Here is a 26,719-nt window from a genome sequence, read left to right on the forward strand (position 1 = left end):
GGGGGCGCGTGCGCGGGGCCTGGCGGGAGCCGCGGCGCTGAGGGCGGTGAGGGCGGCCGGGGCGGAGGGAGGGGGGGGGGGCCGCGTCTTGCCCGGTGCCAGCCCCGAGCACCGGCGGGTCCCGGGAGGGTCCGGGCGGGGGCCGGCGCTGCTCTGGGCGTGCTGAGGGGGCCGGGCCGGGCCGTGGGGGTGGCAGCGCCAGCGCCCCGCTGTGCGGCGGAGCCCCCCGGGTGGGGGGGCGGTGGGTGTGTGCCTGAGGGGTGCGGAGCCCTGAGGGGTGCGGAGCCCTGGGGTCCCGCTGCTGGGTCTGGGTGTCCCCGGGGGCTGCCCCAGCTGTGACCTTCTCACCGCTTTATTTTCATGCTGCTCTTCAGCGAGGGGCTGCGTGTGTGCTGGGAGATGGCTGCGGGGATGCCGGGGCTGGCAGAGCCTTTCCCACTTGACCCCGAGCTCGAGGCCCCTTCCATAACCTGACCGGGTGCTGCTCAGCCCCCCCTGTGCCAGCACACGGGCACACACCGAGGGCACAGCCTGCGGCCGCTGCTCCAGGCCCTGACGGTGTCAGAGGCACCGGGAGGGCCGGGGGCCTGCGGGTGTGATGTGGGGACAGGGGGGGCTCTGCATGGAAACACTGCCTCCAAGCTGGGCTTGTGTCCGGCTCTGTAAGGAAGCTGGGGCATCCCAGCTTGTGTGGCGTAACAACAAGCCAGGTAGGATTGTCAGAGTGTCCGGGAACGCTCAGGGGATGAAAACAACACAGATCGCATCTAAGTGTCACCAGAAAAAAGAATTCCTTGTTAGAATCTCCTTCGTTACACAGCCACTCATAGCTAGGTGGTGTTGCCATAGGCATCTATCTTACGATGGTTGCTTTGCAGAAGCAGCACTGAGAACTCGGTTCGAAGGACTCCAGCCACGTTTTATATCAGCTCTTTGTTGCTTCCAAGCAATGCATTATACTTCTGTCCTTTGTAATTTGTAAAATAGCTGTGGATAATATTGCACGATAGCTAGCTACTGACAGCCTTTGTACTGAATGGCTTTTCTTTCATTAATATTTGAAAAATTGCAGGTGTTTGTGTGGCTAGAGTTTGAACACTAGGGGAAGAGCCTTCTGCTTCTCTTTCTTGCTGTTAATAATTAAATGTTGCCAAGTAAAGTTTGTAACAAGCTATCTGTGGACTTTCCACATTCAAGTGCCTCTGCTCATCCTAACTCTCCTTCTATTGTAGCCCTTTGTTTCTCCCCTTGGTTTTGTTTCTTCGTTCTGTTAATTTGAAACCTTGAAACAGCCTCCCCTGGCCCCTGATCAGCTGTGTCATTTGGGTTGTTAAAGTAACCTGAAAGAAGTTACACCTGCACTGAAATTTTTGTATCCAGAAATTCAAGGCAGGCAAGCATTAAAGCAAACCAGTCCACGCTGCTTGTGTCTCTTGCTGCCTCCAACATCAAGGTTATTGCGATCTGATAATACTGCCCTGGCATTTGTTTAGGTTGTAAGAGCCTCTGCTTCAGTGCTGAAGCTGGATGGAGTTAATAACAGGCAAATTATTGGCAACAGACCGTAGATTTTGGTCCTTGGTGTTGTAGCTCTTTAAGTTGCATTCTGCTCCACCCATGAGGTTGGAGGGGCTGTTAGAGCTGCTTGTGTTAGGCTGTGTGGGTACGTGCTCCGAGGTAGGTGGGTATATGGTAACGCTTGGAGTAGGTGAGCTGTGTTAGTGGCCTGAAAGAAGCGTTGCTGGTCTCCACTTATGGCTTTGATTTGTGACTGAGAATCAAAGAGCTAAAATTTGTTTTGGAAGTCTGATGTGTTCATCTGGGGATGCCTTTATTTGCAGGTATAAGTGGAATATTTGGATATGTTTGCATAGCACGTATATGGGGACGAGGGCTTGCAGTGGAGTTCATTTAAGTAACGCTGGTCGTCAGCCATTTAGTTCCCTTGTACCTGACCAGGCAGTCACGCGACCTGTCTGATACAAAAATAGGCAGAGCTAATTGCGCTATATTAATGATTGACTTGCTTGGATTCTGTGTGTATGGGTGGGAGGGCGTGCTGGAGGCGTCCAGTTGTGGAATCAGCTGTTTCTCTGACCTAACAGATATAAGCGCTCTTATCTGCGTTGTTCATGCACTTAGGCTTCACCATATCTCATTTGGTCTCTTGTTTAAACTTCTTGGGTCAAAGGACAGCTACCTGAGCTTCCAAATGTTGCAAAAGACCAGGTGTTGTTGATTCCCACTGTCTCAGAGAAGGAGTTTGATAGCCTGACTGTTTTATCGTGCTTGGTATGGACACGACTCTGTTCTGTTACCAAACAGGTGTAACATCTGTGTGGCTACACCAGCGCTGGGTTATTTTGTTAGAGTTTTCCAGGAGAAAATGACTGAAGGAAGAAATAACTCACGTAAAAAGATGCTCTCACGACCAGATTTTGCAGTCATTAAAACTGCTTTATTTCGAAATCTGCTAGGCTGAATATAACGCATTTGAAAAGAAAACTAATGTTTATCAAATTAATTCCAACTTTCTTACCTAATAGGACAAGAGCCTGGTCTAGTGACCGCTATCAGCTTACTAAGCTGATTTGAACCTGTGCTGCACTACGTATCTCCAGAATATAGTTATTTTGTTTCAGAACTGGGGATCTTAAACCTAAGAAGATAAATACTGCAAACTGTAGAGCTGGTGTTCTCAAGTCCCCTACCTATGCAGAAACTACTGATGTCCTATGAGGAGAGATGCTCTTCAGAGATTACAGGAAGGACACCAAATTCTGTGTTAAACAGGCAATTTCATAGATCAAAACACTGGGGAGCACTGCGGGAGAGCTGGGGCAGAGGAGAACCAGCAATAAACCACAAAGGGAACATTGGCTAAAAATATTTATTACAAAGGTGCCACAAGCAGTAATCCTGCTTGTGGTTTGAGAGACTGAAATGAATTGTTTATGCTGTAAGCACTTTAATAGTATGGTTAATTAGCTGCTGCTCTCTATTGTGAGGGTATTTGCCCCCTTGTTCTCCATACTACAAAGGCAAATATTGGAAGCCGTGCAGAAGTGCAGGCAGATTGCTTTTGTAGTTACAGAGGTCATCGGTGTACCTGATGCATGTGAGTGCTGCCCGTCGCATTCTTTTTAAACGGTCTAATTTTATTATTTTTTTCTCCTCATCAACAGAGCTGGCAGAAGATCTACATGAAGATAAGTTTTGCGGTAAGGATTAATAAAATTCCTTCAGTCTGGGGGAAGGAGGGGTTTACAGGTGCTGTTTGTCTTTTTTGTTTGTTTTTGTTATAATATCTCACTGTATAGAGGGAATGTTTGCTTTCTAATGTAATTCCCCAAGGGGACAAGATTCCTGCTTTACATCTCAGTATGCCTGTAAGCCCTCTCCTCCAGCTGAGAGACGAGCATCTGTGGATTCGTGCAGTGACATTTGGCAGAGCAGACATCAGATACTTCAAGTCCCTTTAAGTTTACTCAGGATAAGCGTGTGGATAAGGAACACCATCTACTGCAAGGCGACTCATCTGTCCTGTGCTCTGAGCCCTTAGCTGTCTTAATGGTCCTCTGACAAGGCTAGGCTTCCCAAAACTTTGCCCCTCTTGTAAAACCAGAGATTAGCGATCTACAATAATAGATTAAAAACTCAGCAACCAGTCTGTGATTATGAATGCCACTGATTTTTGATAAAATACGGTCGCAGTAGCTTGGGATTGTGCAGTGATTGCTTTTACAGTATAAAATGCTGTTTCTGTACCTTGGCTGCTTCAGGACAAGTGTTGATGCTACTCTTAGGATTTTCGTAGGGTGTAACTTTTGAAAGACTACAGAAATGAGAGCAATATATTGCTTTATTTTAAGTTCCCTGGAATGTAGTTGTCGGCATTCTGCCCGAGACTAGATCCTCCTTTAATTCTAAAGTGTATTTGGAGCTGGTTTGGTGTTGGTGTCTAAGTTTTCTCTTGTGTGCAGGATAATCTACCTTTTGTTTCCGAAGAGGGGCAATCCATCACCAGGGTACTAGATTATTGAAGCTTTTATTTTGGGCAGTTTTGGGAAGAGGGAGAAGATACAGAGGTTTACAGAGCTGGGAGAGAATAGATTCTTTATAAATTGACAGCTTTAACTTTGTAATTTTCACAATGCTTATGTTACTGTAAATCAGCTCTTGTTTTCCAAGAGGAAACCTCTATGCCTTTAGCACTTAGTGCAGAAGATAATAACATAGTCTGATACGATAAGGATTTCCTACTCCATTTTCAGCTGCCAGCTGAAATTGTGGGGCTGCAAAACTTACCCTGGAATAAACAAGTTCTGTTGATAGCTGCTGGTGTGCATGGCGTGCACCTCCCTGCTTGCTTACTACAAAAGCAAAGAAGACATGCAGCAATTTCTATAAACTCAGAGTAAGAATCATAGCATCACAGAATGGTTTGTGGTGGAAGGGACAGTCACAGAATCAAGATCATCTCATTCCAGTCTCCCTGCCATGGGCAGGGACACCTACCACTAGACCAGGTTGCTAGAAGCTCTTTTAGTTTGAGTGTATAATCCAGTCCCTCGGCAGGTATAAAGGATCAAGTGCCTTGAATATTCACAGAGCTAATAAATCATAATCACTTTAAATCACGTCTTGCTATATGAGACTTCTTATTTTCACTGGGGAGATATTAACGGGGTAGTTACCGACATGGAAGATTACACAGCAGAAGAGGTAACTTGTGTAGGGACTTGTGTGTTCGATTAGCCCAGGGTTGCTCGTTCAGCTGCCCAGCATCTAACTTTGGTTTGCTTTAAGCACTCTGTGACTGCTGGACTAAAGCTTTGCATGTTCATATATTGCGCTCGGAGATCTTAAATCAACTTAAACACATTCTGTCATTTAAATTGATAGAAAAGTTACATTCTTGTAAGTTTCCACACTGATATTTGTACTGCTTCCATTAAATTAGTTTTGTTTTGTTTTAAAGATAACAGGAGTTGGGTCATTGATCTATTACCTTGATAGACTTTAAATGCATACTTCATATTTTGAAACTTCTGGTTTCAAAGTAAACATTTTAAATGAGTGACACTTAATTTGTTGTATAAAATAGATTTGCTGCTTAAATTCAGTGTTTTGTTTTGTGTGTGTGTGGTTTTTTTTTAAATGGAAAATTCTCCCCTAGATGGTTCTCATGTCTGTAACGACATAGGCAGGACAGAAGCTCCTTGTCTATATGTTTGATAACATTTCCTATCCAGCACCCTCTTACGATGCTCTGTTCTTTACCATTTTGCCCCCTTTGTGGAACCATTAATCTTTTCTTCTGTTCCTTTTTTTTTCCACCAGATTTTTTTTTCAGACCTTTGTGTTGTTTGTTTTAGGAGTGTTTGGGTTTTCTACCTCTGTGGTATCTTCTAATAAGTACAGCTCATGGAATCAACAGTGATTGAGTATTAGAAGTGCTCGTGTTGTCCCAGGACAGGAGATGGGAATGAGGGGTTGCTGTTTTCTGTTGAAATGTTTGTAGATATATGGCCTAGACATTCTCTTAAATATAAACTACTGTCATTTATTTATCAGACCAGAATAGATTGTCATGTTTCTGAACTTTTTATTGTAATAAAATACATGATTGATTAATCAGAGATAATTAAAAGTCCCCGTTTAAGAAGACAACGTTGCCTGTGTTTTCATTAATAAATGAAAGCACGAGATTCTCAGGCAAACCTTCAGTGACTGTGCTTCATCTGCAATGGTGATGTCCACAGAGAAACCATTGAAATGCTTAAAATGATTTGCTCTGCAGCTCTTACCAGGGCTGTCAGACACTATCAGGTCTTCAGCAGTTTCTCAGGGAAGTCAGAAGTGAGTGCTCATTTTGTGTCAACAGGTTTCTAGCCTTTGTCCCTAAAGAGCATGAAAAACAATGGGGAGCAAATATCTCAGCCCCTATTGCGACTGATAAACTAGTGCTAGAGCATTATCCAGAAGCAGGAGCCCAGCTTATTCTGTGGACAGTGCCTAGGGCAATCCATAAAGAGATCGAACTGCATTTAACCTCATCAAAGCAATCCATTGAGCTCTTGTGTACTCCACTAAAGAGGATCGTTAATTCAGAATGCATCAGCATGGTCCAAACTGCTTTCCTACGCATGATGAGCTGGTTGTGTTTGGCTTGTTCTGGTGCTAAATGGAGTGCTTAATTTTTAGCTCTGATATCTTCCCAAATGGTTTGTGGAATGGGAAGTAATTGAAGCTGTAAATGTCACAGGGGATGGCACTGTGATGTCTGGTCTTGTTTCCAGATCCATGTAGCAGAGATGTCAAGGTATGCTGCTGTAAGCTTGGGCTCGGAGAAAACTGCAAGATGCACCAAAGTACTGGGGAAGAAAGAGTGCCTGTTGGTCAGCATTACTTTCTTGCTGCATTGCTTTGTTCTTCTATCGGATTCGTTGGTATATAAAGCAAAAATCTCAGATGTGATTCAGTATTGCTCAAGGATGGGAGATCATCTACTTAGGGTTTGGGGTTTAATTTCCTTAAACTGGAGTGAGGACTAATGGCTAGAAATTTCAAGGAAGAAGATTCATCTGTTCATGTGCCTTCTGCTTGGGTCACTTTAATGAAAGAAAGTGGACTTGAGCCTTTTCTCTGGCTGCATCACTACAGCGTAAACAGGAGACAATGCACTGCAGCTCCAGGAGGTTAGCAGTAATCTTTTGTTGTACAGCAAAAGAAAATACTTGCTTTCTGTTAGCACATTATAAAAACACATGACAAAATATCAGTTTTCAGTATCTAGCTGTTCTGTACAGTGCGTAGCAAAGAGCTGTATCAGAGGTGTTTGAAAAGTGATCCTCATTAAAATCAACAACTGTGCATGGGTAAGTTGAAAAATGTTATTAAAGTTTAGGTTTTGTGTTATACAGTAACTACACTGGGTGCATGTGAAGTATCCTAGCAAGCTGTTAATCTGTTGTACAACTTTCAGAAGGCAAAATTGTAAGGCTATTTAAATAGGATAGGGATCAAGGTTTTCCTGATTATAATTTTTTAAGGAACTTTCCCGTGTTTATTAAAATCAATACCAAGTAGTTTAATCTCAGGTTTTAATCAAAGCTGGAATTTTTAAAATCAAGCATTTTAAAAAAGTTTAGAATATAAATATTTCACTAACGTGGATATATGCACTCTGGGTTTGGAAGAAATATTGGTACTCCACATTAGTTCTAGTTCAGGTATTTCAGTTTGCTGATTCTTGCATTTGGGAAAGAAACAAAAAATTGTTTATGCAAATTATGTATTTGATTATAATTGTTTGTTTTATTATACAAATCAAAAATTGATTATTTTAATGAGCTGGAAGTAGAATTGGTTAGTTTTCTGGCTGAAATATTGAAATACATCTTGCAAAACTTACTAGGTTGCTTTTGTAATGAAACTTATTAAAGTTGTCCCTAGCCATGTTAGCTTTAGCAGTATTGTGACCTTATATTCCCTTTGATGAAGGGAAGTCATAATTCAAATTGTTTGTTTTCTGACTGATGCGTTTTTAGCTGTTTTCATAGATATTTTTTTTTTCAAAGGCAGTATCAGACTTTTGACTGCCACAATTTGCTTCATTGCTCTATAAAATTCAGTGCAGTTTTCAGACATCTTCTGAAAGTAGCCTACACAACAGTGGGAAGAATTAAGGGGTGGAATGGAAAAATGTGGCTGGACTGGCAAGCTTATTTCTTAAAAATGTAGTCATTGTCTTGAAATCGTGCCAGTTCTAGTTCAATGGTCACTGCCTGGTTTTGAATTATAATGATTATTTGCTTCAGAGTTTTAAACTTAACCTCGGAAAATCTTCTGTCTGTACTGCAGCCATTTTTGGTGTATTTTCAATATGCTTTTTTCTACTTCTCACTTGTTTTTAATTTGCAGTTAACTGAAGAGCGAGAAGCTCCATAATACACCAATAGATCCAACAATCTCAAACTCGTGTGGTGGTTGCTGCTAAAAAAGGGTGGTGTTCTGTTCTGTGCTAATTCTTACTGTTTTGTAGAAGTCAGTCAAATTAGAAAGGAGAATGGGGACATCTCCTTAAAGGAGGTGTATGGAACTGTCAAGCTTTGCCATTGATATGAGTAATGGAATTGGCTTTGCTAATTTTTAAAACCTTATTACAATTTTGTCTTAAGAGGTACTTGAAAGCATTCCAGTTCTCTGCAGTTGAGGCGCTGTTATCTAGAGATCCAGGCAGAGGATGCTGCTGCAACGTGGTGCTAACTTTCGTAAAGTTACTTTACCAAGAGGAAAGGAGTTGTGTTGTAATAAGGAGATATAAACGAGTCTCAGTACCTGCGAGAAGTGGGTGGGACACAGCCCCTGACCAGCTTGCTCTTTGCTACTGGAAATGGGACAGCTTTTGCCTGCTTTTACCATCAACTCAGAGTTAAACTTTGCTCTTTATGTGGTTGCCAGAAGAGAAAACTTGTACAGAGGGACAGATGGAGGAAGATTTTGAAGGAGTGGGAGGAGGAAATGACAAAGGCAGGCTAGAAGTTTTCTGAAATTTCTTGGGCTCTTCTCCTCTGTCAAGTAAATACTCCCAGTTCGAGGCCTGCTGGCTTGCAGTAGCTTTTGGCACAGTGTCGGGAGCTATGCACCATTACGCTGAAGCACACTAATTCTGTTGGTTTTGCAAGCAGTTAAGATCTGGTCATGCTTTAGTGGCCTCGACAATGCCTGTTTGCTTTTCCTGTCTTTTTTTTTCTTGCAGCATTTCGAGCTCTGAGAAGCACAAGCAGCCTGACCTACTTGCACAGCTGGAAGACTTCTCTCAGCCAGTGTGCTCCAAAGTTCTGTCAGATTTCCATCCCCTAGCCACTGACTTCAGTGAGCTTGCTGAGAAGCATGCACTCACTAAATCAGTTTCTGGAGAAACTTCCAGAGGGAAAGATGACATACAAGCTTTAAGCATGCCTGTGACTCTGAATGGTAGAAAATAGCTATGAATTCATATGAATATATGATATGAAGTGTGTGAATGATAGAAAAAAAAAAGAGTAAGGAGAGAGAAGAAAATTTATAGGGAAAAGGACAGAAAAGTTGTAACTCTGAATATCTTGTAAGTTCTCTCATGAGATGGACATTTCAATTAACCCTCCCTAATGTAGACGTAAGTGGTTCCCAAAAAGTGATGGCAGAAAGGGGAAGCTGTTTCATAGTGGAGACTCCAGCAAGTACAGGATCGTAATGGTTTCTGTGCTGAAGTGACCATGAATTGTATGGTTCAACTTCCTGTACTTTGCTCCCTCCTAAATAGAAATATAATTTTTCTCCACAAGGGTATTGTAGAATTTCAATTAAAGGTAAGTCTCCTGTGTTTCCCAGGTGGAGAATGACAGAAGAATGTTAACTTAACAGAGCTACGTCAACCCTGCAGTGGGCTGCTATCCCACCGTTACTCCTTTGCTGATCCCAAAGACGTGCTCACAAGGAAGCACTGTTCCTACACACATTAATACAGCCTGCTTTCAGGTCTGAAGTGGGGACAACATGCTGCCTCCTTTAATTACAGTCTGAGCATTAACTTCATATGTGGAAGAACACAACAAAAAGAAAAGGTGAGCATTTCTTTATTGTTCTTACGTTCTACGGTGTAATAGATGACTCCCCCAAAAAAACTGTTTTTATAAAATCTGAAAAAAATATTTGGAGGGAAGGAGCCATCCAAAAGGCTTCCCTGTGTTGCTGACAACCTTATTAAAGAGAAATTAAATTTTGGAGTTTCAGCGCATGGTTCCAAAAAGAAAAAAATCTTAATTCATTTTTAGCCACGATTTAAAACTATCTAGATTAAATGTATGGCTGTCCAAGCTAATGCTCATTGTATGTTCTGAACTTGAACCAAAATGTTTGTTTTATCCTCCTGTAGTGAAGTAGGAAGGATGAGTCATCTGTCTTGATGGTGTGTCTGCGATGAGTTTCAAATCCTTTTAATGCACTTGCTATAAAAAAGCCCATGGTCTGTGCTAGTAAATGTTGAGTTCTATGCATCGTCCAGTCTGTTGATACAGGAATGACTAAAGGTTTTCTGGAAGCATTTCAGTAACTGTTTTTGTTGCTTTGACCTTTGCACGTAATGCCATAATTGTACAAATCAGTTTCACGGCCCTGTTGCATTTTATAGTGCCCAGCTGCCTTTGCAGAGCCTGCAGCACCTGCAGGGGTGTGCTCCCTAGCTTTAACCCGGCACTGAGGGCACATTGACAGAGATGTTCCTGCAGTGGACTAACTTGTTGCCTGCTGTCACTGGTGTGTTTCAGTGGAAAACTAGAAGGGGAGATGCGGTGAATTAAAGCTAATTCATGGATGGGCATTAGTGGATGCTGTCTGCTGGGACACGGGTGTGCTTTGAAGCTGGAGTCAGCTGGTAGATCATGTTAACATGTGGTTTGAGGAACCAGAGGCTAGAACCTGATCTTTCAGTTCTCACTGCTCTTATTATAGTCTAGTGTGTTTTTAAAATGGTCTAATGTTGGTGATAGCAGGCCCTCTAGAGGGTGATTTGATCATAGAAAGGGATGCAAAATCCCAGAAGTCCAGTGCAGTGCTCACAAGGATTAAGAATCACTTTCATGAAGCTGTTTTAAGCTGCTGTGAGCCTGTACTCCCATCAGAAAGGGTGGTTCTGCCTTGTCACCTTTGCACTGGCACTAACGTTGACATAGGTGACCCTACAGCTGCACGTCTTGCTTACCAAATGCAAAGGAAGAATTGTACATCAACAAACCAGTCTCTGACTGTGTGACCACATGAGAGCCAGTACCAGCATAAAGGAGCAACTAGGAGCACATGGTTGTGTCTAGCAGGAGGTCAGCGTCTTTTTACTGGCTGCACAGTCTTGGAACAGTTTATGCTGCTTGCGAAACTGCACAATTTTAGTATAAATAACAGTTGCTTCCCCAGAGAGTTAGGAATAGAGACTGCAAACTGGACAAGCTGTGGATATTTCTGAGTGGGATGTTTCTCTCTGTAAGTAAGAAGTTAATTTAAACTTTAGTTAGGAAGTTGAGTTAGGAAGTCCACTTCACGTGCAGATGTGCTCAGAATCAGTCTGTGGGCTGGCCATTGATAACAACTTTGATATGAGTTACTGACAAGTACGTAATGAGAATGGAAGTGACGTTTGGCTTAAAAATAAAAAATGCTTATATACTTTTTGCTTTAGAGAACAGCTTTGGCAGTGCGAGAACAAGTTGCATGTATATATGTGTGTTCCTAAAGAAAATGGGAGATCGTCTGTTACTCAAACTTTTTTTTTTTTTTTTTTTTACTTCTTTCAGGAAAATCTGCAAGACATTTAATGATGAAATAGTCTCAGTTCTCATGATTTTTCTCATATGCTTCTCCTCAAGCCATGGATGAATACAGCTGCTTTGTGGATTGGGACAAAATGGATGTTACTGTCCAGAGCCAGGACGCAAAGGACCTAACCTGCACGGAGTTCCAGGAACTCAAGCAGCTGGCCCGACAAGGCTACTGGGCCAAGAACCATTCTCTGAGAGCCAAAGTGTACCACAAGCTAATTAGCAACATCCCGTGCCGCACAGTGACCCCAGATGCAAATGTTTACCGCGACATTGTTGTGAAGATTGTTGGAAAACGTAACAGTAACTCCCTGCCACTACCAGAGTTTGTTGACGACAGCCTCGTCCCTACGTACTGCTTGAATGCTGAAGGCATTGGGGCAGTCAGGAAGATTATTTTGTGCATTGCAAACCAGTTCCCAGACATATCGTTTTGCCCAGCGCTGCCGTCTGTGATAGCTTTGCTCCTTCACTACAGCAAGGATGAGGCAGAGTGTTTTGAACAGGTTTGCCGCATCCTTGCTTGCAACGACCCTTCTAAGCGGCTCATCGATCAGACGTTCCTCGCCTTTGAATCCTCGTGCATGACTTTCGGGGACCTGGTTAACAAGTACTGTCAGGCAGCACACAAGCTGATGGTGGCAGTGTCTGAGGACGTGTTAGAGGTATACTCTGACTGGCAGCGGTGGCTCTTCGGAGAGCTGCCCATGGTATACATTGCTCGGGTCTTCGATGTGTTTCTGGTGGAGGGCTACAAAGTTCTCTATCGTGTTGCGCTGGCTATTCTGAAATTCTTTCACAAAGTCAGAGCTGGGCAGCCCATGGAGTCTGACAGCGTACAGCAGGATATTCGGGCTTTTGTGAGAGACATCGCGAAGTCAGTGTCTCCAGAGAGGCTTCTGGAAAAAGCCTTTGCTATCCGCCTTTTCTCACGGAAGGAGATCCAGCTGCTGCAGATGGCCAACGAGAAAGCTTTGCAGCAGAAGGGCATCACAGTCAAACAGAAAAGGTAGGGGTCTCCCCACAGGTAGTTGGAGTGATCTCCACAAACCTGACAGCCCAAACAGTCCGCTAGTCTTGCGTGCCTGGTGGAGGAGGAGAAGAGCTCTGCTGGTGCATGCTGATACCTCTGCTGACTTTTTCTGTAGGAACTTGGTTAGAAAAAGTTATCAGCCCAAAAATTAAGTGTTGCTGGGACTGAACTGAGAAGTGTGATGGATTCATAATTACCTTTTATGGGTATATGTTGATTGCAAATATTGCAAATTTCACTTCTGAAATTTGCGATACTCAGAGGTTGATTTTAAAACAAAAGACATTTTATTAAAGCTGGAAAAACACTGGTAACTTGCTGGGAAGAAAAGTATCCAAACAAATATGAAGGTTCTTAAGATGAGATTATTAGTATAGAACATGAATTTTGTGCCGTCCGGTACTGTGAACTCAGGTACTTCTTTACTGCAAGTAGGCAAACACTGTCTGAGGTGGGAATGTTTTCCTCACCTAGGGAGTTTATTTTATAATAGGGGAGAAATAACTAAGTCTTATTTGCAGGTTACTTTTAAAAGTAGTTTGACTGCAAACCTCCTGAAAATCAAGGGCATAGCAACCATAGGTAGGAGATAACTAATTTTGTGACAGGTACACATGCTATTTGAAATTAATTATTCTCAAAGAACAATGAAAAAGGAAAGTGAGGATACCAATCCAGATGATGATTGCATTATCTCTTTTTCAGAAACAAGAGGAGGAAAAGCCTGCTGGGAGCAATGGACCAATGAAATCTTGGTCCGTTACAATAGGTAGCCTTAAATAAAAGCTTAGCGAAGAGACCTCTGCATGTGTATATCTTACAGCCAGTTATGTTGCTGAGTAAGTCACAATAGTTGCAAATGGGTATGTTCCATGGTACTGAAATAGCCTTACCCAATTCTAGCCTGCAAGATAACTTACACGTTAGCTGAACTTCTTACATGTACATTGTATGCAGAAAGTTATCTCCATGAACCTTGCAGACTTTTCCGAGGGTTTGTTTTTAGATTTACAATTTGGTTTACACCTGGCTTGTGCTTTACCTTGCTTTTCTCTTGGAAGAGACTGTTCTGCCAGTCTCAAATGTGCCAAGGCGCTGAGCCGCTGGAAGGTCACGTTGGGTAGAATTCCAATCATTGCATTCAGGACTTGCAACAAGCAGTACGAACTCCTGCAGTTTGTGTATATTACCTTTCATTCGTGTACTGAGGTTCAGAAGATCTGTAATATCCTTTCTGAATATATCAGTATATTCGTCAGCAACAGAGTGAGAGTTAAACAGAAGATCCAGCTAGACTGAATGTTGTAGAGGCATTCTCACTCAGAACAGTGGTGCCTTCAAAGCAAAATGTAGTAAATTTATACCCAAGTAAGTCCAGTAGGAATTACCTCAGCAGGCAGAGTTGCTAATTAAAAACTTTTATCATCTTTACTTTTTCAAACATACTTCTTATTCTCCATTATCTGGGTACTGCTGTGAACTAGGCTTTATTTGGATCCTGGTGTACACAGATGCAGTTGCTGGAGAAAAGCTTTTCTCCACTGCTCAATAAGATGAAAATTTTCTTGTCTGGATAGATGTGTTTGGCCTGTGCAAGTAGTTAATGAATTGTTTTACAATCAAATAACTGAGCAGGCAGCAAAAGGGGAAAAAATAAAATGTGGAAGATAGAAAATATTTTAACCTAACCTGTCTTTTTTTTTTTTTTCCTTTTGCTTGGTGATTCAAATCAAACTGTGCTTTGTTTCTTTCCAGGCTCCTTACATTCACTTTGCCATGGATGTAGAAAATCACTGATCTGTTCTATCTTTTTTTGTCTTTCCTTTTACGTTCTTCTTCTGTCAATTGCATACCCACTGCACCCCTCCTGTTTGCAGTGTGGCATCTCCAAAAAGGTAGGCTCAAACACTCAAATCTTTGCACTTTGCTCGCTTCTTCTGTCTTTGATTGGCTGCTAATTTTTTTTCTAATCTTGTCACTATTGCTAATGCTGGGGCAAGAGAAGCAAGGCAGCAATTACAGCATCAGATTGCTGCATAACATCTACTGAATACACTCTTGCAAAGTTAGTTCAAAGCACCTGCAGAGTCCTAAGATCGGAGTGTGGGGGAGGAATGGATACAGCTGGTCAACACAGCATTTTTGTACAGCAGTACAAGTCTGTATTTTTCAGGACAGAGAAGCTTGATGTTAATGATAGGATTTAAGTTATCTCTATACTGGAAGAAAAATTGGGTATTTTGTTAGCTTTGTTTAAAAAAAAAAAAAAAAAAAGGCAACATCCTCAGAGTTATAAGGTACTGTTCCATGTCCAAGCCTGGTATGTGCTGTTGCAGTTCACGTAAGGCATGCTCAATTATTTCCTACTTTGCAAGCTTTCCGCAACTAATTGGAAAGATGTTGGACAGAACCCAATTTGGCACGCTCCTACAAGTGACTTGCCTCAATTTATACTACACTGTATTTATTTTTCTGTGGGTAGCTTTTTGAAAGAGGCAAGATGACTTTTTGCTTGTGGGTCAAGAAGGTCAGAGTTACTCAGCCATACAGCATTAGTGCTTAACTCAGTCATTCATCAAGTCTTGGCCTGGAAAGCATTTCGTAAAGAACAAAAACTAGTGGATTGTAAATATCCGATAAGCAGAGAACGAATAGAGGCTGCCCTGTGATTAGTACCACAGATGTGTGGGTCTCAATTAATGCTTTTGAAACGATTTTTTTGGCCTTGTTGCAGGTGCCATGGGTTAACTTTAGTGAGAGATGCACACTAACATTTGTACTAATTTCTAAAAGCCAATTGGAATTAATTTCCTCACGTTTTCATGTCTGAAAGAACACCTTAAGAGGAAACTTGTCCAAGTGTGTTTCATATCATATACAGTGGGTTGAGGATTTTGTCTCTGAAAAATCATCTGTTTTTTAATTCTAGCCAAGGAAATCTTCAAAGTTCATATATTATTTTACCTTAGTTACAGGATTCCGGAAACAGCAGAAAGCCTCGATTTCTGCCAGGAAGCACGGAGTTTGGATCTGAGGGGACTGATGTAGGTGCAGGGTGTCTGTTAACACCGGTCTCAACACAGGATTATGTTTCAGTCTTACACACCTGCAGCAGCCATTTTTGCCTGAGAAGCATATCGCTTACAACACGTTCATGTCCTAACCGAAATTACGATGGCTTTTAAAGGTTATGCAGACCCAGTAAGATTTGACCCAAAACAAAGTAGGGCAGGGAGAAGTAATTTGGTGACTCACAGTTTGGCGTGTGGTATTTGTAAGTTATCTTGGAAAACACACAAGACGTGGCTGCTGTGACAGCTGCTACCACACAAAGGCAACACTGGCTTTATCTTCAGGAGCTCTGAAGTCTCGGAGGCGCTTTGTGTTAATGATATAGCTGCAAAAATAACGTTCCTTCTAAAGCTGCAAATCAGCTGGTTTATTAAACACTTAAATTTTGTTAATTTCTAATCCTTTACTTTCCTTCATGATAATAAAAGCTGAACTGTTTTTCTAATGCCAGCAATTAATAGAAAGTTGCCATGCAGATCCCAATAAGTTAATGTGAAGGATTGAGGAAAATACTGATGAGGGGTAATACCTCAATGGGTGATGCACATCTCAGTGCAGTGCCAGGCCAAATTCAGTGTTCTCTCAGGCAGTGGCGTTTTTGTTTTGTCTTGTTTTTGCTGGATAATCCTGAAAGGCCTGTGGTGGTGGTAAAGGCTAAACCTGATTTTCAGCAGCTGGTACGGACCAGAGCCTCTTTTTACTTAGCCAACTTGAAAATCAGCTACCCTCTGAAGTGATGGTTCTCAGCATTGTTAACAAATATTTTCAAAAGCTTAACAGAAATACAAAGAATGAAAGAACAAACACAGGGTAGTTATTGTATCTCCAGTTGCAATTTGCTGAAAAGCATCAAAAAAAATGAAGCAGCACAGGGTTTGGTTTTGAGGGGACCGATGGAGCTGAGGGCTGTGTACTGGCACTGGTGTCAACACGGGACAGGGTGTCCAGTCTAGGCACCTACAACTGTGATTTGACTGGGCAATAAGTCATTGTATTTCAAGTACTTACGTAAAGCAATACTCTAGGTTCCGCTCATAGAACGGTGACATGAAATAGAAAATGATTCATGGTGATAGTCAGGAGCCAGCCTGGAGTACTTTTAAATGGCCAGGTGACTGTTCAGTGCTTTTTAGCAAACCAGAAGGATCTGTTTGTAACAGGGGTATTCCACCTACGTGGAAAAGCTGTAGGAAGACACGGGGTACTGACAGTGACGTGCTGCTATGCATACTGCTGAAACACAGGGTTGGAGGGGGTGTGGGCAGGAAAGTGCTCACCTCACTGGCTCATGGCAGCCAGGAGAAGGAGCAGAGGTGAAAGGCAGGCACGCTGCAGTTGAGAGCCTTTTAGGAACCAGCACTTAGGTTTGTTGCCCAAATAGATCTATGTAAGTGTGAAAAATGTACTGGCTAAGCACAGGAATAATTACGAGGGTTGTTATTTAATGTTTAGTAAGTTTGTTTAAAACTTTGTATATTTGCTACTAAGTCTTAGCCTGTTTATAATCATTATTTTTTCCTCCAGAAATGCATTGTAATAAACTAATTAACAGCCCTGCATGTTTTTTAATTCCTTGAATGTGGGAAAAATCTTAATTTCTGATGAACTAAAACCAAGGCTTTGTTTCTCAGATCTGTTCATAGTGCCACCAGTCTTTAGCTGCAGACCAGACAGGACCAGGAGGGCTGAGACCAAAAGTAAGGTTTGAAGATGTGGGTTCAAGTCTTGAGCTGAGACCTAAAGTATTACTCTGAAGGTGTGGGTTCAGGTCTCTGCTCAGACCTTGCAGCAGACCAGTTGATCTCTCCTGTGCCTCAGTTTGCTGTGTTTAAAAGCATAAATAATATCCTAGTCACAGTGATATACTCTAAGTTTTAAAACCCACTAGTACTCGTAGGCTGTTTAAGTAGGCATCCATACAAGTTTCTGTCTAACTATACAGTGCAGGGCAAGAATGCAAGTAGTGACTTAGTTCATGTTGTTAAAGGAAATGCGAGGCTTTTAAATGACCTAAGAAGTCATCTCATGAGAAATGTTGGTGCTAAGGCAACTATGCTAAATTTCCATAAGCATTTCCCAATTTCTCCTGGCAAGCACTGCTTTAAAGTACGGTGAAAATGCTGATTTCTTGGTACTACAAAGGAAAAAAAAAATAATAATTAAAATATATATGCGTGTGTAATTTTGGGAGCAGCTAAGATATCCAGATATGTGCAGATATGCAGAATTGAGGTCCTCTTTATGTTCCACAAAGAGAGAAAAGAAATGCAGAACTGTCAAAAAAAAAAAAAAAAAAAAAAGGAAAATACTTGCAACTCTTCCACAGACTGAACCCTTGCAAACTAAAACTTATTTCAACTAATTGCTCTTCAATAACTTAATATCTTGCATGAGTTTATATGTCACTTCTAACATGTACTTGACCATCACACTTGCATTTTAAAAGACTTTAACATCAGTCGCGGATGCAGTAACACTTGTTTAATCCCCAGGCTCTGAGTTTGTGTGCTTATTTAATCTAAGAAATGAAGGCTGGTTGAGATGTTACTCTTTTTATTACCTTAAAGTGTTTAAAGGCTAAGAATCAGTTTTCATAATTGTATCAGGCCTCTTGGAGAGGAAGCGGGGAGGTTGATTTCTGGTGTGAGCTGCTGGCATTCCCTTACTTTGTGTGTTCAGATTCCATCTGCAACCATGAGGCTAGGAGCTTCTTCACTTCTTAATGAAGTAGAAGTCATTCGTAACAAAATGTTTCCAGTTGGTGGAACTTCAATCCAAGCCAAATACTTGAAGCTTTTACAAAGTTGTTTACCATGATAATGTTGATTTCTCTAAGATTTCTGAGGGTCTTAGGAATTCCCTGATTCCACAATACAGGCAGCACCTTAGAGGGGGAAAAAAAAAGTGCTACCTGTTTATTTCAGACCCTGACTATAGGGATTTTGGTGCTAGTATTTAAGTGTAGAGATGAATTAAATAGCAAAAGTAATTTGTTCATAATTTAAGGTCATGGTCAAGCTAGCAGGCTCACCGTCATGTCCTTTATATATACAGATGCAGGCAACAACAGCCACGCAGAAGTATTGCTCAAAATATTCCAGTAAAACCAGATCACTAGGTCTCAAGGATTATGTTAAGCTGCTGTAGTTTATGTTCTTCACTATGTCATGGCCTTCTGGTCCCATGGGCTGGAGCTTTGGACAGTGGCATACCTGCTAGGGTCGTTAGGTGTTCAGCTCTTTGCTTCTTGCCATCAAGTAATCAAAGACTGCTGGTTTTATTAAATTATTGTTTCTCAATGTTTTATATTGTGTTTCTCAGACAGAATGTGCACTTGGCAGTCCATGCTGAGAACTTCAAGTCTGAAATCGTCAGCGTGAAGGAGATGCGAGATATCTGGTCATGGATCCCAGAGCGCTTTGCACTTTGCCAGCCCCTCTTGCTCTTCACCACCTTGGAACATGGCTGTAGTCTGAGCAGGTAATTATAACTTTCCCCACTCCTCTCTACTGTAGAGCAAAAAAGAGAAACCAATGAACTGTTCACTGGATTGACATACAAGCCACGTCTTGTCAGAACTTGATCTAAAAAGTAGTACGTGATGGAATGTAAACATAGCAAATTCCTGTTGGCTTCAGCATTTGACCAGGATATTTCGTTTGCCAGAATGTGGAGAGTCATTTTAAGCTGTCAGCAACCAACTGGAAAAATCAAACACATCAGTTAAGAATATACTGCTCTGAGACTGGTTCATTCCCTACTGGTTATAAATTGTTTAACTTTTTTGATGGATCTGTTTGAATATGCTTGTCCAGAGGGAAATAAAGGAATTGGAAACTGGAGGTTCCTCTACAGTTTCCATTTAATCTGTTTGTTCTAATTAAAGAGAGATAAAATAGACATAAGTTCTGTTCACAATTGACACTCAAGACTATGATCATAGAGCTCTTAATCATGACATCTCAAATTGAGATACCAAGGTGGGGCGCTGACATAGCGCTGTGGGTCCATGAGGAAAAGTAAAAGCAAGCAAAGAGAATGCATCAAAATTATTTGCTATGAAAACAGAAGGCTCCTGTATTACAACCATCAGTCCTCAGTACACAACTTCCTTTCTTTTTTTCTTTCTGTTGCCTAATGTAAAATAGTATAAAATGCTGCTGTTGCGATAGGTAGCCAGGTAGTCATTCTGCAGAGGCATGAACAGCTCTACAGAGAGCTAGGTAGAGGAGAAAGAACTGCTTGGTAATGTTTGCATTCAACTGTTATTTGCAATGGACTGTGGAAAGCATTTGAAGGAATATGCATAGGCTTCAGCTATCTCTCTTTGCCAGGCTATCAGTTGAAGGAGGAGGTGGTGTGTATTGTTAAAGTGGGAATGAACTGCAGTTGATAATGGTAGTTGAGCGCTTATTTTTTTTTGTGCTCTGCACTGCAGGTTCTATTCTCACAGTGAGGGACATGAACCAACTCTTCTTCTCATCAAGACCACAGCAAAGGAGGTGAGTGAGGTAAAACACAACTGATGAAATTAGGTTTTAGTCAATTGTGCAAGGTTATTGCAACGCAGAACAGTTTATAATGAAATGGAGAGGCAAAGGACGTGGAATTGCTTTTTGTTTGTTCGTTTTTAAACGGTGCATGCTTTAATTTTTACCACTTCCTGGTTATGGGACTATAAATTCTTGGTTAAGTCTTGCACCCTAGGTCTCAGTCAGTTATTCTAAGTAATGCGGGATGGGGTACTACAATAACTCACTGAGATCTCAGACAGACTCAGTTACAGAATCTGAAGGAGTGGCTGCAGAGGTGTGTTCAACTCATGGTTCATATGGGATATATTCATTTTCTTCAGGATATGAGGAGAGAAAGTAGCAGAATTTAAATGCTATGAATAATACCAGACTAAGATGATCAGCTGGAGCACCTCTTCTGTGAAGAAAGGCTGAGAGAGCCAGGGATGCTCAGCCTGGAGAAGAGAAGGTTTCAGGGGGACCTCATTGTGGCCTTTCAGTACTTAAAGGGCTCTTATAAAGAGGATGGAGAAGGACTCTTTAATTGGGTAGATAATGATAGGACAAGGGGGAATGCTCTTAAACTAAAAGAGGACAAATTTAGACTAAACATTAAGAGGAAGTTCTTCACTGCTAGGGCAGTGAGGCACTGAACAGGTTGCCCAGAGCAGCTGCGGATGCCCCATCCCTGGAGGTGTTCGAGGCCAGGCTGGATGGGGCATTGGCCAACCTGATCTGGTGGGTGGCATCCCTGCCATGGCAGGGGGTTGGAGTTAGGTGATCTTTAAGGCCCCTTCCAACCCCAGCCATTCTGAGATTCTATTCTGTGATTCTACATAATCACAGAATGGCCGAGGTGGGAAGGGACCTCCAGTCCAACACCCCTGCTGAGCGGGATCACATCCAGGTGGGTTTTGAATATCTCTAGAGAAGGAGCCTGCACAGCCTCTCTGGGCAACCTGTCCCAGCACTCTGTCACCCTCCCAGTACAGAAGTGCCCCCTCATATTCAGCTGGAACCTCCTGTGCCCATTGCCCATTTGTGCCCAATTCGTACCCATTGCCTCTCGTCCTGTTGCTGGGCACAACTGAAAAGAGACCAGCTCCATCCTCTTGACACCCTCCCCTCAGATATTTATACACATTGATGAGGTTTCCCCTCAGTCTTCTCTTCTGGGCTAAACAGGCCCAGTTTTCTCAGCCACTCCTCTGAGCTTTGTGTAGTCTGCAAACTTGCTGAAAACATGATGTGAAAACAAAAGCATTAGCTTTATCTCAAGCTTTAAAAAAATAAGTAAAAAAAAAAATATTCATAAAACAAGAAAGCTTCACAGAACCTCAGTGATCACACTCAAGTACCCTGTGTAATGAATGTCTGTTCTCTGATCTACCATGCTAGACTTCTGAATGTTCTGTGTATAATGTCAAGCTATTAATACAGTATGGAGGATTATATTTCTGCTTGTGTTTCTGCAGGATAACTACCCATTAAAAATCTCCTGTTCTACTCTTTTTCACATCTACCTAATGCTACAGGTTGTTTTGTAGTTCTGTATACTGTTTCTGGCAGTGCCAGACTTACTGACGTGCCGATGGCTTATATGATCCCCATTATATCTAAAGGGAAGAAGGAATGTACATAAGGTGTTATTTTGCTTCTCGTCTTGGAGTATGTACAAAGCCTAGCTTTAAGTGATGCTGTTCTCATAGTACAGTTAGTTTCTTACTCCTAAAAAAAAAAAAAAAAAGTGCACACAGTTCAAACAAAAAAAGGAGAGAAGTGGCAGGTCTTTTGGTTGGTGGGGATTTTTTTTTGCATGTTTGCTTCTGCCAAGGGACATATTCTTTTTATTACAATCTTTGCATTTTGGAAAGAGGAAAACTAGTCTTCTGATTTTGCTAGCTCTCATGCATTCCATTATAGCAGATCAAACGGCATTCTAGGCTTTTTGTTTACTTCATGCATGTGCTTTTATCTCTATAACAGAATTATTTTTCAATACTTTTGTCGTAGGAGTTGTGTTTGTAATGCTGGTGGAAGGTAAACAGTAAGTGTACCTTGAAATGATTCTGTTTAACTGTAGTTCTGAAAACATGCAGTATTGCTTTCATCTCATTCTTAGAGATTCATTGCTTGGTGTGCCTCCACGTAGCAGTGATGCTTGTTGCTGGTAGTGAGAAATTCTTCCAGTGTGAACAAGGGAGTCCGCAGAACTCAGCCACATAGGGCTGTTTTTCTTTATCAGAAGCTAGCAAACTCCATGCTGTTCAAATAGGCTAGTTTAGAATTGACCTAACTAGGCTGATTTTAACCTGCAGTTTGAAATAGAGAGAGAGCCCAAGACTACTATTTGCCAGCAAAAAAAAATTCGGCCAGAGTTACTCATACTGTAACTTGTGGTGATACTGTTGCTTTGGGTGCCAAAATGAAGCAGAAATCAGGATTTACAAATCTGGAGTGATTTGTGTTTTGGTAGCTGGGATTATGTTAGAACACTTTTCCTTTAAGGCCCATGAGATATAAAAATAATTCATGAAACACTTGGTATTTGAAGGGTACTCTGTAGATTAAAGCATTTTAAATCTATATATAAGTACTTGTGCTGTCTTAATCCACTGTTCTAGAAAGTTTTAAAATTAAACTAAATAGAACCTTCAGTTCTGGACTCTGAAATGTTGGTGTCGATTGGTTTAACAAGCTTCTTCAATGGAAAACCTCCTGCCCTTGCTCTTTGCACTAGGTCTGTGGTGCTTACCTGTCAACTGATTGGAGCGAGCGGAGACGAGGTGGGAACAAGCTGAGTTTCTTTGGAACTGGGGAGTGCTTTGTATTTAGGGTGAGTAAAATGTTGTTGCTACACAGCAGCATGGCAAAACACTGTACTGGTATAAGTAACTCATGCTTTCCTTCCAGCTGAAGAGGCTGGATTATATGCCCTGCTAGTTTCTAAGTCGACTGAGCTCTTAATGTTGAGTGGAGAAAGTTTTACTTCTTGGCTTTGTGGTAAGACATTTATTTCCCCACGCACAGAGTATTTTCTAACAAGATATATTAAGGTAACACGGGAACCACTGCATCATTTCTTCAATCACTTAAAAAGCAAAGGTATAAAGAAAAATGACATCTGACCTAAAATACAGTTTGGTCCGATCAGGTAGACTCTAAGGGGCTTGAATGTTGTTTTCTCTGCAGAGCTTTCAGCATTGTGAATGTTCATTAATTTAAAGTTTTGCTTTTCTCCTCACCTAAACAGCTGCAACCAGAAGTAGAGCGCTATGAGTGGGTAATCATAAAACACCCAGAACTGGCCACAAGTGGTTCTGAACCAGAAAATCATGTCTCACCAGCTTCCAGCACCCTGTCATCCCGTAGCCTTCCATCAGACCCATCAGATCGCCTTTCTCCTTTCTTATCAGCTCGGCACTTCAACTTGCCTTCCAAAACAGCCTCCATGTTCATGGCTGGCAGCAGTGAATGCATCATTATAGGTAAGTCAGTATGAAAACTCAAGCATATATCCGACCAGTTCTTCCTGTCAGGTTTAGATAAGAGTGTCACCTATGTTTACCACATACACATTTCAGTATTGCTGCAGTTAGAGAGAAGTGGCCAAAGCCTGATGTCATTACCCAACCAAACTTTCCATGGGAAAACTTAAACGCTGTGCATTTTAGAATAAGATCTTTGACAGTAAGTCATAGTTTTAAGCACAGCCATACCTTCATCCTGCCTAGTGATGAGAAATAGTTCTTGAAGAGGATCTTAGTTTATGCTGAGGCTTTTGAATCACAAGGTGAAGTATAAAACATGTTCATTCTTCTGGAACTTTATTGGATCTGTGATGCTGCTGACTTTGGCAAAAGCCTGCTTAGTAAGGTTGTCACCTAAGGGAGTGTACAAGCAACAGGTACAGCTGTAGTTTTTCTTTTCATAAAGAGCTTCACTTGGCACTTGTTGAGAGAGCAACTAGTCCAGTGATTTCATCTGTACCATCAAATGTCTGCCAATTTCCCACTTAGCAACACGTGCTGTAATCGACCACAAGTTGGGCTGCTTAAGTATCAGCTAGGCTAGTGAGAACTTGAGTAATTTGTAACTGAATTGGAAATCACTTATATTGATGTGTCACAGATAATTGAGAGATCTTTACTGTTCACTATAAGTAGTAATAAGAGAAATACAAGCTTGGGCAGTAGATACATAAAAATGAACAACTCCAGGTGTAGGCAAGGCTTTCAACCCTTTTGATTCTTCAGATGGTTTCTGTAATAATTCTTATATGGTTGCCCTATAAGCAGTAGGGAAATCCTTCTTTTTGTTTTCCTAACACATTTCTGTTTAAATCTGTTTCACTTTACTGCATCTCTGACTATAAGCTCTGTGAATATTGACATAGATCCACGGATAATCAAAATCCTGTTCACTTTGATGTGTTTTCTAATGATTAAGAATTCCAAGCCAATGCTGTTGCCTATGGATCTTGTTCTCCTCCCAGCTTTGTTTTTGATTGCTAAGTTTCTGCAATTTTCCTTCACTGAGAGAAAATATGCAGTTGATAGCTTTCACGATTCTCCAGCAATGAAAAACAAGCCTTAAAGGCAGGCAGTTGAGTCAGTATTCTTGTTCTTACTGAATTGCATGAATTAAAAAAAAACAAACAAAAAAAAAAAAAAAAACACTATTCTGATATTGTCATTTAAAAGCTATGCATTTGATCATAGCTGTTATACCTGAAAATTGCAAGTAAATCCCATTTAAAGCTTCCAATACTTAAGTCGTTTTCTTGTATAGCAGTTTCACATCCTAAGAAAGGTAAAGACAGCTTTAAATTCGTCCTTGTCTCTTCACAGGAGGTGGTGATGGCCAGGCTCTTTATCTGGATGCAGACCTGAACCATGGAAGAACCAGCCACTGCAATACTTTCAATAATCAACCATTGTGTTCTGAGAGCTTCCAGATCTCTGTATTGGAGGTGTGGGGCTTCAGGGACACCATGAATGGCTGACATGACTATCATTATTCAGACAGTTTTTTGGTTGTCTTAGGATTTCCAGGGCAAATTCTAATGCAGGAACCTCGTTAGAACATAATTACCTGTGGGCACAGTGTTCCTTAATAATTACTAAGCAGTGCACTTGAATGCAGGGCTTAGTTGTTTACTTTTATTTAAGGCAGGTTAAAGTGAAGTGATGTTCCTGATTAACTCCTTAGCTCATTACCTCTAGATACCAGATCTGGCTGGATTCAGGCGTTGATATTAGGTAAAAGTGAAAATGGAATGATTTCAAACCATCCTAAATGTATACAAGTCAATATCGCAGGACAGTTTTGCTGTTCAATGCAATTCCTTGGAGACACTGAGCTGCCTGAGGTGTACTGTAGAGCTGTGTGCCACTGGGAAAAGTATCTGGCTTGAGCCAGTAATATCAAACGTCCTTTCACAGGAATATTGGAGACCTCAGATTTGACAAAAGGTATAAAAAAAGTTCATAAAGGCATGACAAAAGTTCATAAAATCATTGCCCTGCTGTAAACAGACATTGTGCAGACAAATCATGAGCTATTATCAGTACCATTTCATGAGAAAGTTATGGAAGCCCTTAATTCTCAAAGGAACTGTGATTGCTGGTTACCTTCCTCCTTGTACCTGAGCCCTTGATACATTCCAGCTGCATCTGTTTGAGGAGGCTGCCTCTGAAGAAGGCACCCAGACAGGACAATCATATCTCAGAGGCTGGATTCTTGTTTACATTTCTATTCCATATCAGTATAATAATTTCAGTCTGACTTGTGTTTAAGGCAGCTGAAAGCCTGAGATTATGTGCAGTGCTTAGACACTTCTATTTCTTTGTCTTTTGTGAAAGCTGAAATGAAGATTTAAATCTGAGAATAATTGTGCTGATATCACTAAATGTTTGGGGAATTAAACATTGGCGTGCAGAAGGTTAATGCACTCTCCTGACATTAAATGGAGGAATGTGGGAGGGGAATCTTCTATGTAACACTGTTCTGCGAGTGAACGAGTTTCCCAGGAGAACTCTAGGTGACACTGTTTTTGCCATATCGTGAGTCTTCCCTGTGATGAGATTCTGAAGAAGGTAATGTTCTTTTGCCATCTGTGCTTGGGTCAAGGGTGGTTGATGCAAAGAAGTTTTTGCTTATTCCTGAGAATTCAAGTGTGCAGTTCTGTTCTGCAAGCACGCCTCACACTCTGTGATCTCTGGAGGCAACTGCTGACTGTCTTTATCTAACACTGCCTGTATGTACTGCAGAGCCTCTCCCACATGAAGCACAAGTACATAAATATCAGTGGATAGTCCAGAGCGTGCCACAGGGTGTTCTCAGAACTTCCATGAGAGATTCACTAGTAAGGTGATTCACTACTATGGGTGAAATGAAGGGAAAAGAGAAGTGAGTTTCTTTCTCAGCTGTTCAATCTATTGGAGTGGGGAAAATGTTGTTACTACTTAATCTTGAAGTTCATTAAAGGGAAAAACTTAAAAGTTGTAGTGGTAAAATCTCAGCTGGGCTCATCAGAATCATGTTAATACTCAGAGGCCACAGGTCAGTCAGGGTGATGATGTTGGCTTGCTTATCATGTCAGCAATGAAATATGTGTCTCGGTAGATTGTTGCCACTTGTAAAGTCAATGAACAAAATTAGCAAAAATGTGAGTTTCTTCTTATGGTGCCATTTTGAGTTTTTTCAAAATAACCCCTTGAAACACTAGATTGCATATACAA

The 26,719-nt window shown here is 41.5% G+C and overlaps 1 protein-coding gene across 2 annotated transcripts; it reads left to right on the forward strand.

Moving 5' to 3' along the window:
- Positions 1–25,925, forward strand: TBC1D24 (TBC1 domain family member 24). Of its 2 annotated transcripts, XM_032197640.1 has the most exons (10): positions 1–46; positions 3,186–3,221; positions 9,379–9,611; positions 11,334–12,366; positions 14,268–14,285; positions 18,784–18,942; positions 19,901–19,964; positions 22,717–22,812; positions 23,230–23,464; positions 24,827–25,925. In XM_032197640.1, exons 4-10 carry the CDS (start codon positions 11,408–11,410, stop codon positions 24,979–24,981), a joined length of 1,686 nt encoding a protein of 561 aa, XP_032053531.1. In that variant the 5' UTR covers positions 1–46; positions 3,186–3,221; positions 9,379–9,611; positions 11,334–11,407; the 3' UTR covers positions 24,982–25,925. The 2 variants fall into 2 exon arrangements, with proteins under 2 accessions (XP_032053531.1, XP_032053532.1); XM_032197641.1 differs by lacking the exon at positions 14,268–14,285.
- The last annotated feature ends 794 nt before the right edge of the window (positions 25,926–26,719 follow it).

Source organism: Aythya fuligula, chromosome 15, assembly GCF_009819795.1.
Source record: "Aythya fuligula isolate bAytFul2 chromosome 15, bAytFul2.pri, whole genome shotgun sequence".
Classification (NCBI taxonomy): domain Eukaryota; kingdom Metazoa; phylum Chordata; class Aves; order Anseriformes; family Anatidae; genus Aythya; species Aythya fuligula.

Bases quoted from the DNA above. Each gene is read 5' to 3' on its own strand.
- TBC1D24 (XM_032197640.1), top strand. From the start codon at position 11,408: ATGGATGAATACAGCTGCTTTGTGGATTGGGACAAAATGGATGTTACT. The intron at 18,943-19,900 runs GTAATTATAACT...TCTGCACTGCAG, and splicing joins CATGGCTGTAGTCTGAGCAG to GTTCTATTCTCACAGTGAGG. The intron at 19,965-22,716 runs GTGAGTGAGGTA...TCTTTGCACTAG, and splicing joins TCAAGACCACAGCAAAGGAG to GTCTGTGGTGCTTACCTGTC.